Source organism: Haplochromis burtoni, unplaced genomic scaffold, assembly GCF_018398535.1.
Source record: "Haplochromis burtoni strain Fernald_Lab_line unplaced genomic scaffold, NCSU_Asbu1 Contig_98, whole genome shotgun sequence".
NCBI lineage: Eukaryota > Metazoa > Chordata > Actinopteri > Cichliformes > Cichlidae > Haplochromis > Haplochromis burtoni.
The window spans coordinates 1,841,415-1,854,781 of NW_024582459.1; the positions used below are offsets into that span (position 1 = coordinate 1,841,415).

General features: G+C 42.7%; 2 protein-coding genes across 8 annotated transcripts in view; one reads left to right on the plus strand and one right to left on the minus strand.

Moving 5' to 3' along the window:
• The window catches only part of wnt5b (wingless-type MMTV integration site family, member 5b), a 97,333-nt gene that overhangs the window by 45,921 nt on the left and 38,045 nt on the right, over positions 1-13,367 (plus strand). For 5 of the 7 annotated variants that reach the window (XM_005927240.2, XM_005927241.2, XM_014335156.2 and 2 more), the window contains one exon: positions 5,200-5,289. The exons of the other annotated variants lie outside the window; for them this stretch is intronic. In XM_005927240.2, the coding sequence (XP_005927302.1) occupies positions 5,272-5,289 (18 nt within the window). In that variant the 5' untranslated portion in view covers positions 5,200-5,271. The remainder of the gene's footprint in view (positions 1-5,199; positions 5,290-13,367) is intronic. 7 annotated transcript variants of the gene reach the window in all.
• fbxl14b (F-box and leucine-rich repeat protein 14b) lies at positions 8,038-13,092 on the minus strand. Its single transcript, XM_014335154.2, has one exon. The coding sequence runs from the start codon at positions 12,411-12,413 to the stop codon at positions 11,211-11,213; it is 1,203 nt and encodes a 400-aa protein (XP_014190640.1). The 5' UTR covers positions 12,414-13,092; the 3' UTR covers positions 8,038-11,210.

The window sequence follows — 13,367 nt, forward strand, 5'->3', positions numbered from 1 at the left end:
ACGGCCAATTTAGAATCACCAATTAACCTAATATTGCATGCATGTCTTTGGACTGTGGGTGCATGCACACAAACTCCGAACAGAAACGCCCCAGCTAGTTCATGGAGTCAATCCCTGTGAGGCGATGTTGCTAACCACCAAAGAAAAACTAATATAAATATTATTATTATGCAAATAGAAATATATTCAATTTAAATAGACATTACTCAAACGTATTGTCAGAACTATTAAAAAATGGATGTCTTGAAAAACTTTCAAAATAAAACATTCCAAGGACATAAATTATTTAAATAGCATTTTGTAATATTTAAAGCCTTACAGCTTTTCTTTTTTTTCCCACACAAAAAACCCAAAGGTCCAGCAATAATGCTGGACAAGTGCAAACAGTCGGAAAGATTTCCAGTGTGAATCTCTTTTCCTCCCATAGGACTTCTTACAGATCCACGCACGCACGCCTACACATAGAAACCAATCAAAACCCCCATATTTCTTATAAAGTGTGAATCAAGCGTTTACCAAATCCTGAGTTGACAGGCTGCTTATCAGCAGGGACATTACAGCTCTGGTGGACTCACTCTGGTGAGTCTGAGGCACTTTGAGTTAAATTCGCTCAGCATGCAAATTGGGAAACTATAATTCATTTACAGGGAGATAAGAGCACTCCTCTGTCTCAATAATGCCTTTATATACTGAATATTAAATAACTGTTTGATGGAGATTTTCTCATGGTTTAAATGTCCACTTCCAGGGTTAATTGAAATGAACAGGGATAGACCAGTACTCTGAACCAGTTTACACCTTCGCAGGCTAATTTTTAAGAATTCCCTTGTGATTGGATCACTTCAGGGTCCCTTTTGCTTTTGATCATCCTGGTCTTTTTCTGTATCTTACTATTCACTATCCCCGCCTTTTTGTTTAACAACAGCATTCACTCGAGCTTTCCCCTCTGTGCACAACCAGATAACCCATGGTAAGAGCTTCCTGAAGGCTTGGCTTACCTTAGTCTTCACGTGCACCTATAAATATGTTATAAGACTGTGATGGCTTTGGAGGAACAACAGTGTCAACAGTGTCACAGAGTTCTTGCAAAGCTTGAAGAGTTTGGAATTGCTTTTCTTAGTGTGCATCATGCTCCCAAAGATGCAAACACGATTGCTGTGAAGGTGGGGAGTGGGAGCACAGTCCGGTCGCTGTGGGTGTTCAGCTCCAGAGTAGCAAAACATACCCAGATTTTAGCATTCAGTCTGGGTTCAATAAACTGCTGTATTATTATCTCTCCTAACCCATCTGTTACTGGCTTTATTCCCGAAATAAACATGGATTTATCAGTCAGTCGCACTGTTTCTTTCCCCCAGTCAGTTGCTGTGAAATGCTGGTCTGAGCCCACCCCAAGCATTTGTCTTGTGTCCTCTTCAGAAAAGCGGTTTAGAGACTGCTGCTCATCCTCTGAGACCACTGCTAGATGGGCTTCTTTTTGACAGGACTTTTGCACATAGCTTGCATTCTTTATTTAGTGGATTCTGTATATTTGATGCAGCTGCTTTTCTATCTCTCAGCGAACAAGGTTTGATGTATTGATCTTCCGAAGATGTGACTTGTGTGTGTATGTGTGTGTGCCTAATCATATAGTGGAACCAGTTTGTGTAAAGGGTTTTAGAGCGTCCTAACCTTGCCCTTTAGAAACCTTCAGTGTAGGTGAGCCAGCATCTCTTAAAACAAATACGCTTAATTCCCTTCTCAGTGAGAGCTAGTCAATCCCAACATTGCTGACTTCACTTTCACAAGAGCATTAACAGTCCATGCATATACCTGAGTCCAGCCCGTATCGCAGTGTGCTGCATTAAAGGGCTACTGCATGTATTTTGTATTTTTTTTAACTTCCTTTATAGAAGGAAAGCTCGTGATTACTATTCTAATACCAGTCACCTCTGACTGGAGTTGTAGGTTTTTATCAAGACCACTAATGCCAAAGAAAGCTGGTCTCCACACCTCTGATGTTAAAGTCTGAGGAGATTTGTTGTGTTTTTATTTTTCAGCCTTGAATTTTCGTAGCTATTGCATCAATATAGATTTTTGGATCTCAACATGTTTGCGCTCTCTGGTGAAAAACTGCCCATACTCCAAGAAACTTGCCTGAATCTTTTTTTTTCTCTCTTTCTTTTTCATAGCTATTGCACCTCTGCAGTTAAAACTGGCTTTTAAAACATAACGCATAACTTTTAGGGACATTTAAAGTGTCTAATATATGCATTTTAAGGTTAAAGCTCACCATTTTCTGCCATGCCGTTTCTACATTGTTAAATACATGTTTCACTGTCTGCAGTAACGCAGGTATCTGTGATGGCATCACTTTCAGCATCTTCCTCCTGCCCTCTGTTGCCCTCTAAAGACTCCCACCCCCCAAAAAACATCTCTGAAAAGTCATTTTAATGGAGGGAAATCTGCTCCATTGCGCAGTGCTCCCTGTCAAACACGTGTTAAACCCCATCGACTGCTGCTGCAGTTCTCTGTCTCCCTTTCTGCCCGCTTCCCACGTTTGAGAAAAGCATGACAAATTTTTTTAACAAAATAAAGAGAAAGAAAAAGTTTTCACTTTATTGATGCTTGAATGACAAGTTCAACTGACAGGAAGGTACGGAGAGCTGGCAGAGAGGAACACACACACAAAGCGAGTGTCTACGCACATGCATTATGCACGCGGGCCTTCAATCATACGTATGCGGGAAGACAAGCACACACAAGCACACCACACCACCCACGCTCCCAACACACTGTCTCACCTGACAAATTAGAATGAGTGCGAGCCTGTTGGTTTTTGACTTTGCAGGTATCTGTCACATTTCTGTCAGAGCTTCACGTGGTTTCACATCAAGACAAAGAAAGGCTCTCTCTCACTCTCTCCCTCTTTCTTTTCCTCTCTCCGTCCTTCGCCTCCTTCCTGCCGTTCTCCGTGTGGAGCAGAAATAGGGAGCAGAAGTCAGCATCACATGCTGCATAATTCTCAGTCTTCCAATTGTAATTGCCAAGGCTTTCATAAAACATTCAGCGACAACGTCCATGTTTTGATTTTGAATAAAGCAACATCTTATGTTTAAAATGAAAGATTTAGTATGTTGTTTTCCTTATCCAATCTGTCGGAAAACAGCACAGAATGGCTTGTCTGGCAAATGTAACGACGCTGATCATTTTCTTAACATAGCTCTTGCTTAAATATCTTTATAAAAACTCTATACTATATAGCCATAATGATGATGACGGACTGAAAATTCAAAGAGCCCACAGCGGTATATGACCTGATAACAGCATGTGGGAGATTAATAAAAAGTTGAACACCCAGAGGATCTAAGATTGAAGAGTGATTTATTGCTTTAGTCACTGTGAAATGATTATCAAATATGCAAAAAGTCCTCTTTTATTTTAATCATACGTTGAATATGTCCGGGTTTTGACAGCTGGGGAGCCAATAACACGCCATCTGGGTGTCACTGAGTGCTTGCATAACTTGAACTGATTCTTTACGCCACACTACCAGAATATGGCAATGTAGCTCTTTTGTTTAGTCACCCAATTTGTGCACAGTGAAATATCTCAAATGCAACAAGTGTGCAGTGGCATAAAACAGTGGAAGCACTTATTGTCCCCAGAGGATTCACTACAAAGTAGCAGTGTGTTACAGTACTGTGCAAAAGTTTCGAGTTACATTTCATTTCTTTATATTTTGCAAGAAAATTTGGAAAGTAAGCGCACAGATTTATTGAAGCATGTGTGAACATACCCAGAAATACAATATAGAAGGCAAAAACAGAGTTTGTGCAACCCTAATGAGCTTGAAGGTCAATGTTTGCGATTGTTTGACCACCTTTATTCTCCAACACACCCTAAACCCTCTTAGACAAACTTTGACCTTTCGTTAAATAGTCTTCAGGAATAATTCTTCAGGTTTCTCAAAGGACATTCAAAGCTCTTCTTTGGATGTTGGCTGCCCTCTGTTTTGTCGTGTCTCAAGATGATCCCACACTGCTTCAGTAATGTTGAGGTCCAGCTACGGGAGGACAATTGATTACTAATTATTTTCTTTTTTTCACACATTTGGGATCATTGCTTTCTGAAAGATGAAGCTGTTATCAATCCAGATGGTATTGGAACATCAAAATATGATGTTTTTTCTGCATCCATAATTCTGTCAATTCTGACGACATCGCTGCACTCACTGTTGTACCTTTCTCCTGACCTCCGTGCATATTGTGATAATTTGAGGTGAAATGTTCAGATTTAGATTCTACCTCTTGTCCCTGAAAAGTATTCTTCTTAATAAAACTTAAGAAGTTTTGCCTAATAATAAATACTAAGATTTTTATCAGTGAGTTTCTCCAGTTTGTTTGTTTTCCTCAAAGGAATAAGGGGATCCTGTCTGGTGATCCCACTATTTTACCTTTAGCACCTCTAGGAAATTATACCTTAATCAGCTGATTGGCTCGTAATAAAAGCAGACATTTGCTGCAGTCGAAAACCAAATTTAAAAAAAAAAGTAAAAACTAAGATGAAGACATGAAAATGTTAGATGTGTGTCTTTAGAGCAGTTAGAACCACAGACTCGCCTCTGTCTAGCAGGCAAAAATAATCAAATTCATTTGTTAGGAAGGTTTTTCACTAATTCATCAGTTACAGGTTGGATAATGTCAGTGTTCCTTCTTTTCCTGTAAAAGTTAGATTTTCAGAAGTGGAAAAAAACTCTTTTGACTTATCCCTAACGTCTTACCTTTGTAGAAAAGCAGCTCATTCCTTTGATAGGAATGTGCAGCAGAGGTGTGTGTGTGCCTCGTGTGCAACTGAAAATAATTAGCTGGTCTACTGGGCAAAAAAAGCACAACTGTTTTTTTATTTTATTCTTTTACATAGGTCATTTTAATATGTGTGTGCACACGTGTGTGTTGAGCCAGATATTGTTGGAGCGTGTGTGTGTGTGTGTGTGTGTTTGTGTGCGCACAGACGGTATTTTAACATGGCTAGCCGACTTCTTGCAGCCCACAGTTAAACAGTGACTCACAGATTCCTCTCTCCCTCTCATTCTCTTTCTCACCAACCTCAACTTTTTCTCATCTGTTTCTTTCCCCGTTCCCCTCCTCAATTTTTACCACTTCTCTACTTTTCTATCTTCCTCTCTCTGCTTTACTGCCTTGCTGCTGTTCCTATCTACAGGTTGGGTGCTGACTACAGCAGACTGTCGGACAGAGGTGCTTTTTCTTCCGCTTCTCTGCCTCTTCCCTGACTATGCCAGCTTTAAAACCAGTAAGTTACAGTAAAACCACACCATCCCCCCTCTGCTCTTTTAATGCTATTTTTGACCAACACCGGTTCTGAAAAGTGTGTACAGTATGTGCATGGATGCCTAAATCAGAAGCAGCAGTACATGTTCTTGACTGGAGCTGCTGGTTTAAAAAAAACGTTTCCTGAAGCACATAGACACACTGAGCCCCCGAGGGCCCCGGGGACAGCTCTACAGCAGACGGTAGAGCAGTCCACTGTACCTCAGCGACACCTCAACACCAGGTGCCACAAAGAGGAGGAAGGAGGCAGGGATGGTGGGGAAAGAAATGAGAATTGTAAGGGGGGGGGCTGAAGAATGAGAAAGATAAGAAAGGAGCACTAAAGGAAAAAGAGAAATAAAGTTGGTGGTGAAAAGAGAATGACAAAGGTAAGATAAGAATGGGAAGTAGAGAGGTGAGAAGACAGGAAGGAAATAAGGCTTCAAAATAAGTTGACAAGAAGAATAAGAAAAAAAGGCGAGGATGAAAGCTGACCAGCAGACAGGCAGAGATCTAAAAACAGGCCAGAAAGACAGACAGACAGACAACACAGCAGACGGGAGAGACAGAAGCTGTTGCAGCCAAAGGCATGTGGGGGAGGGCAGTAGCACTCCGCTGCTAATATCCCTGCTGCTTTGTTGTGAAAAACCCCAGTTCGCCTTTTAATGGCGAACTATTCCTTTAATGATAGCAGTAAAACACTCTCGCACACATACATAACACCGTTCCTCTCCACCTGACAGGAAATGTGGTTCAGAGCGCAACGTGACAAGTCACAGTTCAACTTTTACAACTTGCAGGCCAAACACACACACACACACACACACACACACACACACACACACACACACACACACACACACACACACACACAAAACAGATTTCAAAAGCAAAAACAGCACTATGAATAGTATGAAAAGGTTTTCCCAGTGACCTATATGCAGCAGAAATGTTGGTTTTGTCTGATTTAAGTGCCTGTAAGTTTTTGAAGTAACTTTGTTTGGGAGCTGTCAGTCATACAGGCAGGCAGGCAGGATCTGTGAGGGGGAAGAGACAATCTCACTGAGAGGAAGCTACAACATGTTCTTTACATGAAGTCCTTTTCATCCGAGCTTCCTACAGTGCACACGCTGCTTTGCCCGAGCGCAATGCTGAACCTTTAGGATCCACGACAAAGTGAAAACCTGAGGAGAGTGGTGGTAGTCAGGTGATCAGCCTTTTGTGATATTCATCAACAAGGATAAGTAGAGCTTAAAAGCATAGCAGTGGCTCTCAATGTTATTCTGAAGCTGTAAATTCCTCTTTGTTAGCCATGTGGATCAATCATGTCTGGACATTTGGTTTTGCTGGCTAAAGAGAGATTATATCATTAAGCAACCATAGAAGATAGGACCTTGGATTGGATGTGGAAATTACAGCTATTTTAATTTGTAAGCTAGCATGCAGTTTTAATTGACTTAAACCGAAGCAGACAAGCTTCTTCTCCCAAAAGCTAACATTCTTGTGACCCTAACTATGTCCTATAGTATAGGATCAGGCAGGAGCCAAACTGTTCACTGCTTTTTAAGATGGATTATAAATGATGCACGTGTCATGTGCAAAAAACGAACCAAAACTGCAGGAAGAGGGGCGGCTTTTCCTGCTGTGCATTTGTACAGTTATTACCAAAGAGAAGTGCAACTGTCCTAAAGGAGAGTGTGCAGTCAGAACATTCAGTGCAAATGAGCTCACATGTTTAGTTTTTACACAAATCACGATATCTTCATGCAAGTTACTTTACTGTTCATGAAAACACTGGTATAACCTGGTTTTTGTACTTGCAGTCTATGCACAGAGTGATATATCATGCCTTATAAGCACATAATGCTGAACACCCAGGATTTAAACTCACTCAGCTCTCTCTCTATTTGTTCAAAATGCAAATTGAGTCATTCTGTACAATAACATTCATGTTTGTATTCTCCTAAATTATTGATGAGATTTTGTTTTTAATTGAGAAAAAAAACCTTCAATATTTTAAAGTAGGAAGGGCCGATGCCTCTTAGTTCTTCCGGACAACCTCCAGGGACTTACAGCAAAACAGTGAGGAGCAAGCAGATATAATGTTAAAACATGAGAGCTCTTCACTGTGTTCGTGTGTCCCCCAGTAGCACCCAGCAGCGGGGGGCTCAGGAGCAGAGTCTGACCTTTGACCTCCCTATGGAGTGTAGTGGACAAAAAGGGATTTTCCCTGTAGGGATTACTAAAGTATTGCATTATCATTTGAATGTAGCTGATTGCATCTTCGTCAGTCTACACTTCAGCCTGCCGACCTTTCTGTAGAAACCCACGAAATGACCTTCTCTTCCGTATCTGCTCGGTAAAGATCTGCATGCACAAATGTCAAATGATAAAGAAACAATTAGTTGCGTTGTACGTCTCCCACTTCTATTCATTAAACAGCATCCAAGCTACATTTTATCTCAGTGTCACACCTCTTTTACTTTACTCCTATGGCTTCATGTCGCCTTGCTGCAGCATGTAGGAACTCCTAATCTAACTCAGGCATTTAGCACATAAACACACATTTTCTGGTAGATTTAAAGTAACACTAATGCAGGGTCAAATTACATCAGCAACAGTAGCTCATAGGTCCTGTCATTCTGTGGCTGACAAACAGGTTTGAGATGCTTCTGGGACAAAGCTGCTCAAAATGTCACAGACTGCGTCTCTCTTTTTTCTTTCTTTTTTCCACATCTCAGTGTGCACTGGTTGCAGCGTTATTGCACAAGACCAAAGGCCAGCTAAAGCAAACTTAAGAAACAGCAAACACTGGCATTCTGTGAGTGTGTGTGTGTGTCTTTCTTTCTGTCTTTCTCTGTCCCTGTGGTCAACAATCCCTCTGCTGGCCTTTATCCCCAAATCCCCATGGACAGAGAGTCAGGGGAGAGGGAATGCTTAAATGCTTTGAATGATGGTGTGGAATGCCTAAAAAGCAGTCTGTGTGTGTGTGCGTGTGTGCATGGTGGTAAGTGGGGGGGGGGGGGCAAAGTAAGGGGAGAGGGCTCTCTTGCCTGGTCTAGGATCTGGTATGCGTGACTGAACAAGAGGAGGAGAAAGAGAGGAAGAGAAGAAAAAAAAAAAAGCACCCAAACCTGCCTTTCTAACTTCTAAAGGGAGACAATGGCTACTGACTGGCCTGGCAACCCCCTATGTGTGCGTGTGTGTGTGGTGTCACTTCACACACAGGACACGTCCTGATGGAAAGCAGAGAAGAGGGAGATCTGCTCTAACCAACTTTTAGATCTCATTACGCCGCACATGCAGCTGCACAGACGCAGCTCTGCCACATGTGAAGTAAAACACTGCGAAAAGGATCCAGACTAAATGCCCCAAACCCTTCATTTAAACCAGGAAATCCACCAAATACACCCCCACCCCAAAAAAACCCCCTGAGAGTTGCATCTGGAACTCAGTTAAGCTAAACACCTTTTGGTAGCGTTGTAGAGGACAAAAAAGAAAACAAAACAGACGTTTATGATTAGAAAAAATCAGCAGGGTAGAACAGTTTCCTGCAATAAACGCCTTGGTGATAATTAATTACACAGGCCCTGGCAGCCAAATCAAGACGGCAAGCATCCATTTTGAATCTGCTCATAAATAATAAAACAACACAAGAGAAATTTTTTCAGCCCTTTTGAGAAGCAAGACAGGACTGATGAGGGACAATGCTTAGAGATGCGTGGGCGATTATTGGGAGTAGTGTATGAAAATAAGAGACCTTATTGTCTTAAATGCGCCTGAATATGGAATATATCTTTGTAGGACAAGAGCAGAGCAGTTGTGATTGTCTTTATGGGAAACAAGATTAAAATACCTTGTGGGTATTTTTTTATATTCCCCCTCCGAAAAAAACAAAACAAAACAAAACAGAAAACAATGGAGCGCTACACCTACACAAAAGTAATCCACACCGCTCTCGTTCGTTCATTATATAAATATCTTTAATTGTTTTAACCGTAAGAATATAAAACAATTTAATTTTGGGATTCTGCATTTTTTTTCTCTTTACAAACACATAATATACAGTACATCTTTTTATTGTCAAACACACGCACGCACACTCACTCACACACAGCTTTTTCAGCAGGACGCACATCCGTAGATTAATTTTCTAGCAGGTCATTGCATTACATTAAAAACGCGCACACACTGGCGTCGGTGTGCGTGCGCGCGTGTGCATGTGTGTACAGCCTAAATGCATGTGTGTGTGTGAGAGAGAGAGAGAGATGGGGAATAGCGAGGTGGAGAGAGGGTGAGTGAGTGAGTGAGAGAGACGCAGTCTGCTTGTAACCAGAGACGGGAAGGGAGAGAAAGAAAAATAATCGATTACTCCTTATTCTAAGCATGTCTCAAAATGGATTTGGGGTATTTTTATTCAGGGGGATAAGGGTGAGAGATGGTAGGAAAAAGAAGAGGGTATAAAAAAACAAAAAAAACTCCTCCTCCTCTCTATATACCGGTGAGAGCAACGTGAATATGAATGTGTCGGTATAAACGTGGGAAAAGAAAAGCCACAAACCCTGATTTGTTTCCACGAATAAAGGCTAAGATATAGAAATCACTTCAATTTGAAGTACGACGCTCTGAGCAACATTCACTTGACATTTATCTCCACCAGCATCCCTTTCACAACAAAAATACCTACAGCCTAATAATCCTGTAAGGACATACACTGGGTTTTTAACGATGGTCCGATCATACCTTTAACATGCATCTATCGTTATAGAATCACTACAGGTATAGGCTTGCAATCGCATCTCCTTTATATTGATCAAAGCTTGAATGCAATGCATCTCTAAAAGGGTGTAAAGTTGGACTTTATCCCTTTAAAAAAAAAAAAAAAAAAGGAAGATTTTAACAATATAAAAAGCTCTTGCACTCAAGCAGGTTTTTAATGTATTTTGCATAAAGCGACATCCTCTCACTCTCTGACTGGATCTGACAGCCCGCCTTCCCCTTTCCCCCTCTCGTGGCTCTCTCTGGGAAATTGCTCTTGTTTATGGGGGTAAATTAACAAAGGTAGTTAGATTGTGTCCTGGTCTCCTTTCTCTAGCTCTGCTCAGGGAAGAGGGAGGGAGGGTAGAGAGAGGCGATGGAGGGATGGGGGAGGGGGCAGACACAAGTCCCTTTAGGCACATTTTCTCCCAGTCTCTCTTTCCTTCTTAACAGTATACACCCTTTGAAAATAACCACATACGAGGTAGCCAAATGTTTTTTTGTGTGTCTGTGTGTGTGTTGGGTTTTTTTTGTTGTTTTTTTTAGGCGTGATGGCTGTAGCGGAGATTAGTCGTAAATGCCTCAGACTCACTGCAAAAATAAAAGTCCCACATTGAAGTTTTAAAACCTCTGTTTTTGACTTTTAAGGATGGATAAAAGTTTTCGCATCCAGAATTTTCTGGAAGCAAGTGTCAGGAAGAGAAGCCGATTCTTCCATTAGGGAAAACGACACCTGATTGGAAACAAAATCTGGCAAACAAGCTGAAGTTATTCTAGTCCCAAGTCCAGTTTTTGTGAGGTCTTAAAACTCGATTTGAGACCAAAACAATGCGTTTAACACGGATTTTCGTGAGCTCATGACAGAAGTTTTGAATTGCTTTCTGCCAGGCTGAATATTGGAGTCAAACACTGATTTCAGTCCTGCAAGGCCAACAGAAAGAAAAATAAAACATTTTGAGCATACATCCTGGTCACATGGGAGAAGCACACCTTACAAAGAAGGGGAAAAAAGGAAGGATTTCTCTCTTTTTAAATAAGAAAAACTTCTCTGCCCACACATCCCTCCCTTTTCCCGCTCTGTCTCCATCCAAAAAAGAAAAATAACACACACTCCCAAAACAAAAACAAAAAACCAAGCATTTCCAATCACCTCACTTTCTCACTCTCTGTCATCTGCCAGAGTCCCAGGTTCAACACTTTAAGGCAGGGGAGCTGTGTGATCCTCTCCAGTCCCCTCTTGGTGATCTTGGTACATCCATACAGGTCGATGCCCACCAGCTGGGTGAGGTGGTCCGCTATGAGCTCCAGCCCTTTGTCCGTGATGCGCACACACTGTCCAATGTTAAGGGTCCTCAGCTCGTGCATCTGCCTCACCATCCGGTTTATCCCGTCGTCGGAGATGTGACACGAGCACAGAGACAGGGACTTGAGCTGGTACAACCCCTGAGCGATGTACGCCAGAGTCTGGTCCCCTATCTTGTCACAGAACGAAACATCAAGCCCAGAGAGTCTTAGGGTCCCCATAGCAAGGTGCATTGTCCCCGTGTCGCTTATGTTGTCACAGGAGCGTAGGTTGAGGCTCCACAGGGAAGTCATATGTGAGAGGTGGATCATCCCTGCGTCTGAGATCCCCCCACAGAAGCTCAGGTTCAGTACCCGGAGCTTGGTCAGCCCCTTGGAAATGTGTTTGAGTGACAGGTCTGTCAGTTTCTGACAGTCTTGGAGGGTTAGGTACTCCAAGTTCAAGCAGCCCTCTGCTGCACTACGGGTCATGCCCGCCAAATGTCCAATCCCCACATCTGAGACATGTCTGCAGGACCTCAGATTGAGGCTCTTGAGTCTGTGGAGGCCCCAGGCTATCAACAGAAGCCCAGTGTTGGTGATGTTGCTGCAGCCACCAAGCTCCAGCACCTCCAGGTTCTTCAGATACTGAGCAATCCTCCCTAGACTAGAGTCTGTTATCTGCTTGCACAGACTTAGGTTCAAAACCCGAAGTGATGGGATCTCCTGCACGAACGCATGGCCCAGCCCGTTATCCGTGAGGTTGTAGCAGCCGGACAGATTGAGGGACTCGATGTTTGGCATTCCCTGGATGACATAGCTCAGGCTGCGGCGCAGAGACAGGATCTGGACCCTCCGGATGCCCCTGGCCTGGAGGCTGGGGAATAAGGAGGGATTCGCCCGGCGGAGGTGCAGCTTGGCTTCCACCCCCCTCCACACTGACTTGTGGTAGGATGCGTCCCTCCAAGCGATGCACACTTGGGCTACCCTGCCTTTGTCCCTCACGTCCAGATAACTGAAAATCATTGCCAAAATTTCTGGGAAGAGGCACGAAATGTGCGTCTCCATTGTTTTTCAAAACCCAGGCATATAAAAATTAATACTCCACACCTCCAAGGCTTAAAAGAAAAACAGAAGACTCAACTCAATCACACCCTCCTCTCGCACAAAATGCAAAAGTATCAACAGTCCCAGCTATCCACAGAAGTAAAAAAAAAAAAAGAAAAAAGAAGAAATTGGAGTTGTGTGTTTCTCTCTTTTTCTCACACTGAACTGTGCAAAATCGATCAAACTCCCTCCAGTGCCACGTGATCCGGTCTGGTTGCGCAGTAGGATTCAAATGTATTAAAAAAGAAAAAAGGGGGAAAAAAACAACAAAAAAGAGCGTTTATTCCTGCCTCAACCCCTCTCTCCGCCAAAAAGAGGAGAGGGGGCGAAAGGAAGAAGGAGGAGGAGAGGAGGAAAAGCGTCAATCCTTCCCCCTCTCGCTCCCTCTCTCAGACGACGCTTCCTTGTATTATACCTACAAAAAGCCTTCCTCTCTCCGCCGTGCGAGGATCCAGACGGTCATACATTTCAGATTAAGAAAGTAAAAACAAAACCAACTCGCTTACCGACACGTATTAAGAAGCGACCCCATGGTAGAAAAGCAAAAAAGATAGAGTTGGAGCGGCTTTATAGGCAGAGCGAGAGAGAGAGAGAGGGGCGTCCTGGGCTCAAAGCCTTTGTCTGCTCTTTTCAAACCGACTTGGCAGGGACCCCAGCACTCTAGCTGTACCGAAGGGGTGGAGGGAAGTAATAATATCACCCTCGTCTCTTTAAAAGGTATTTAACGACAACCACCGTTACTACGGGCGTTTTAATAGCAGGTCGTTACACCGAAACGTTCTTACAATGATTTAATAGCAGATGTAGCTTGAAATTAATTCGCTATTTTATCGACCCACCCCTACCCCCTCCGTGTCACACAGTTGGTTTGTCCCGCCTCAGCTGGAACGGTGCGAACAGTTTCCCTTGGAAACC

Bases quoted from the DNA above. Each gene is read 5' to 3' on its own strand.
- fbxl14b (XM_014335154.2), bottom strand. From the start codon at position 12,413: ATGGAGACGCACATTTCGTGCCTCTTCCCAGAAATTTTGGCAATGATT.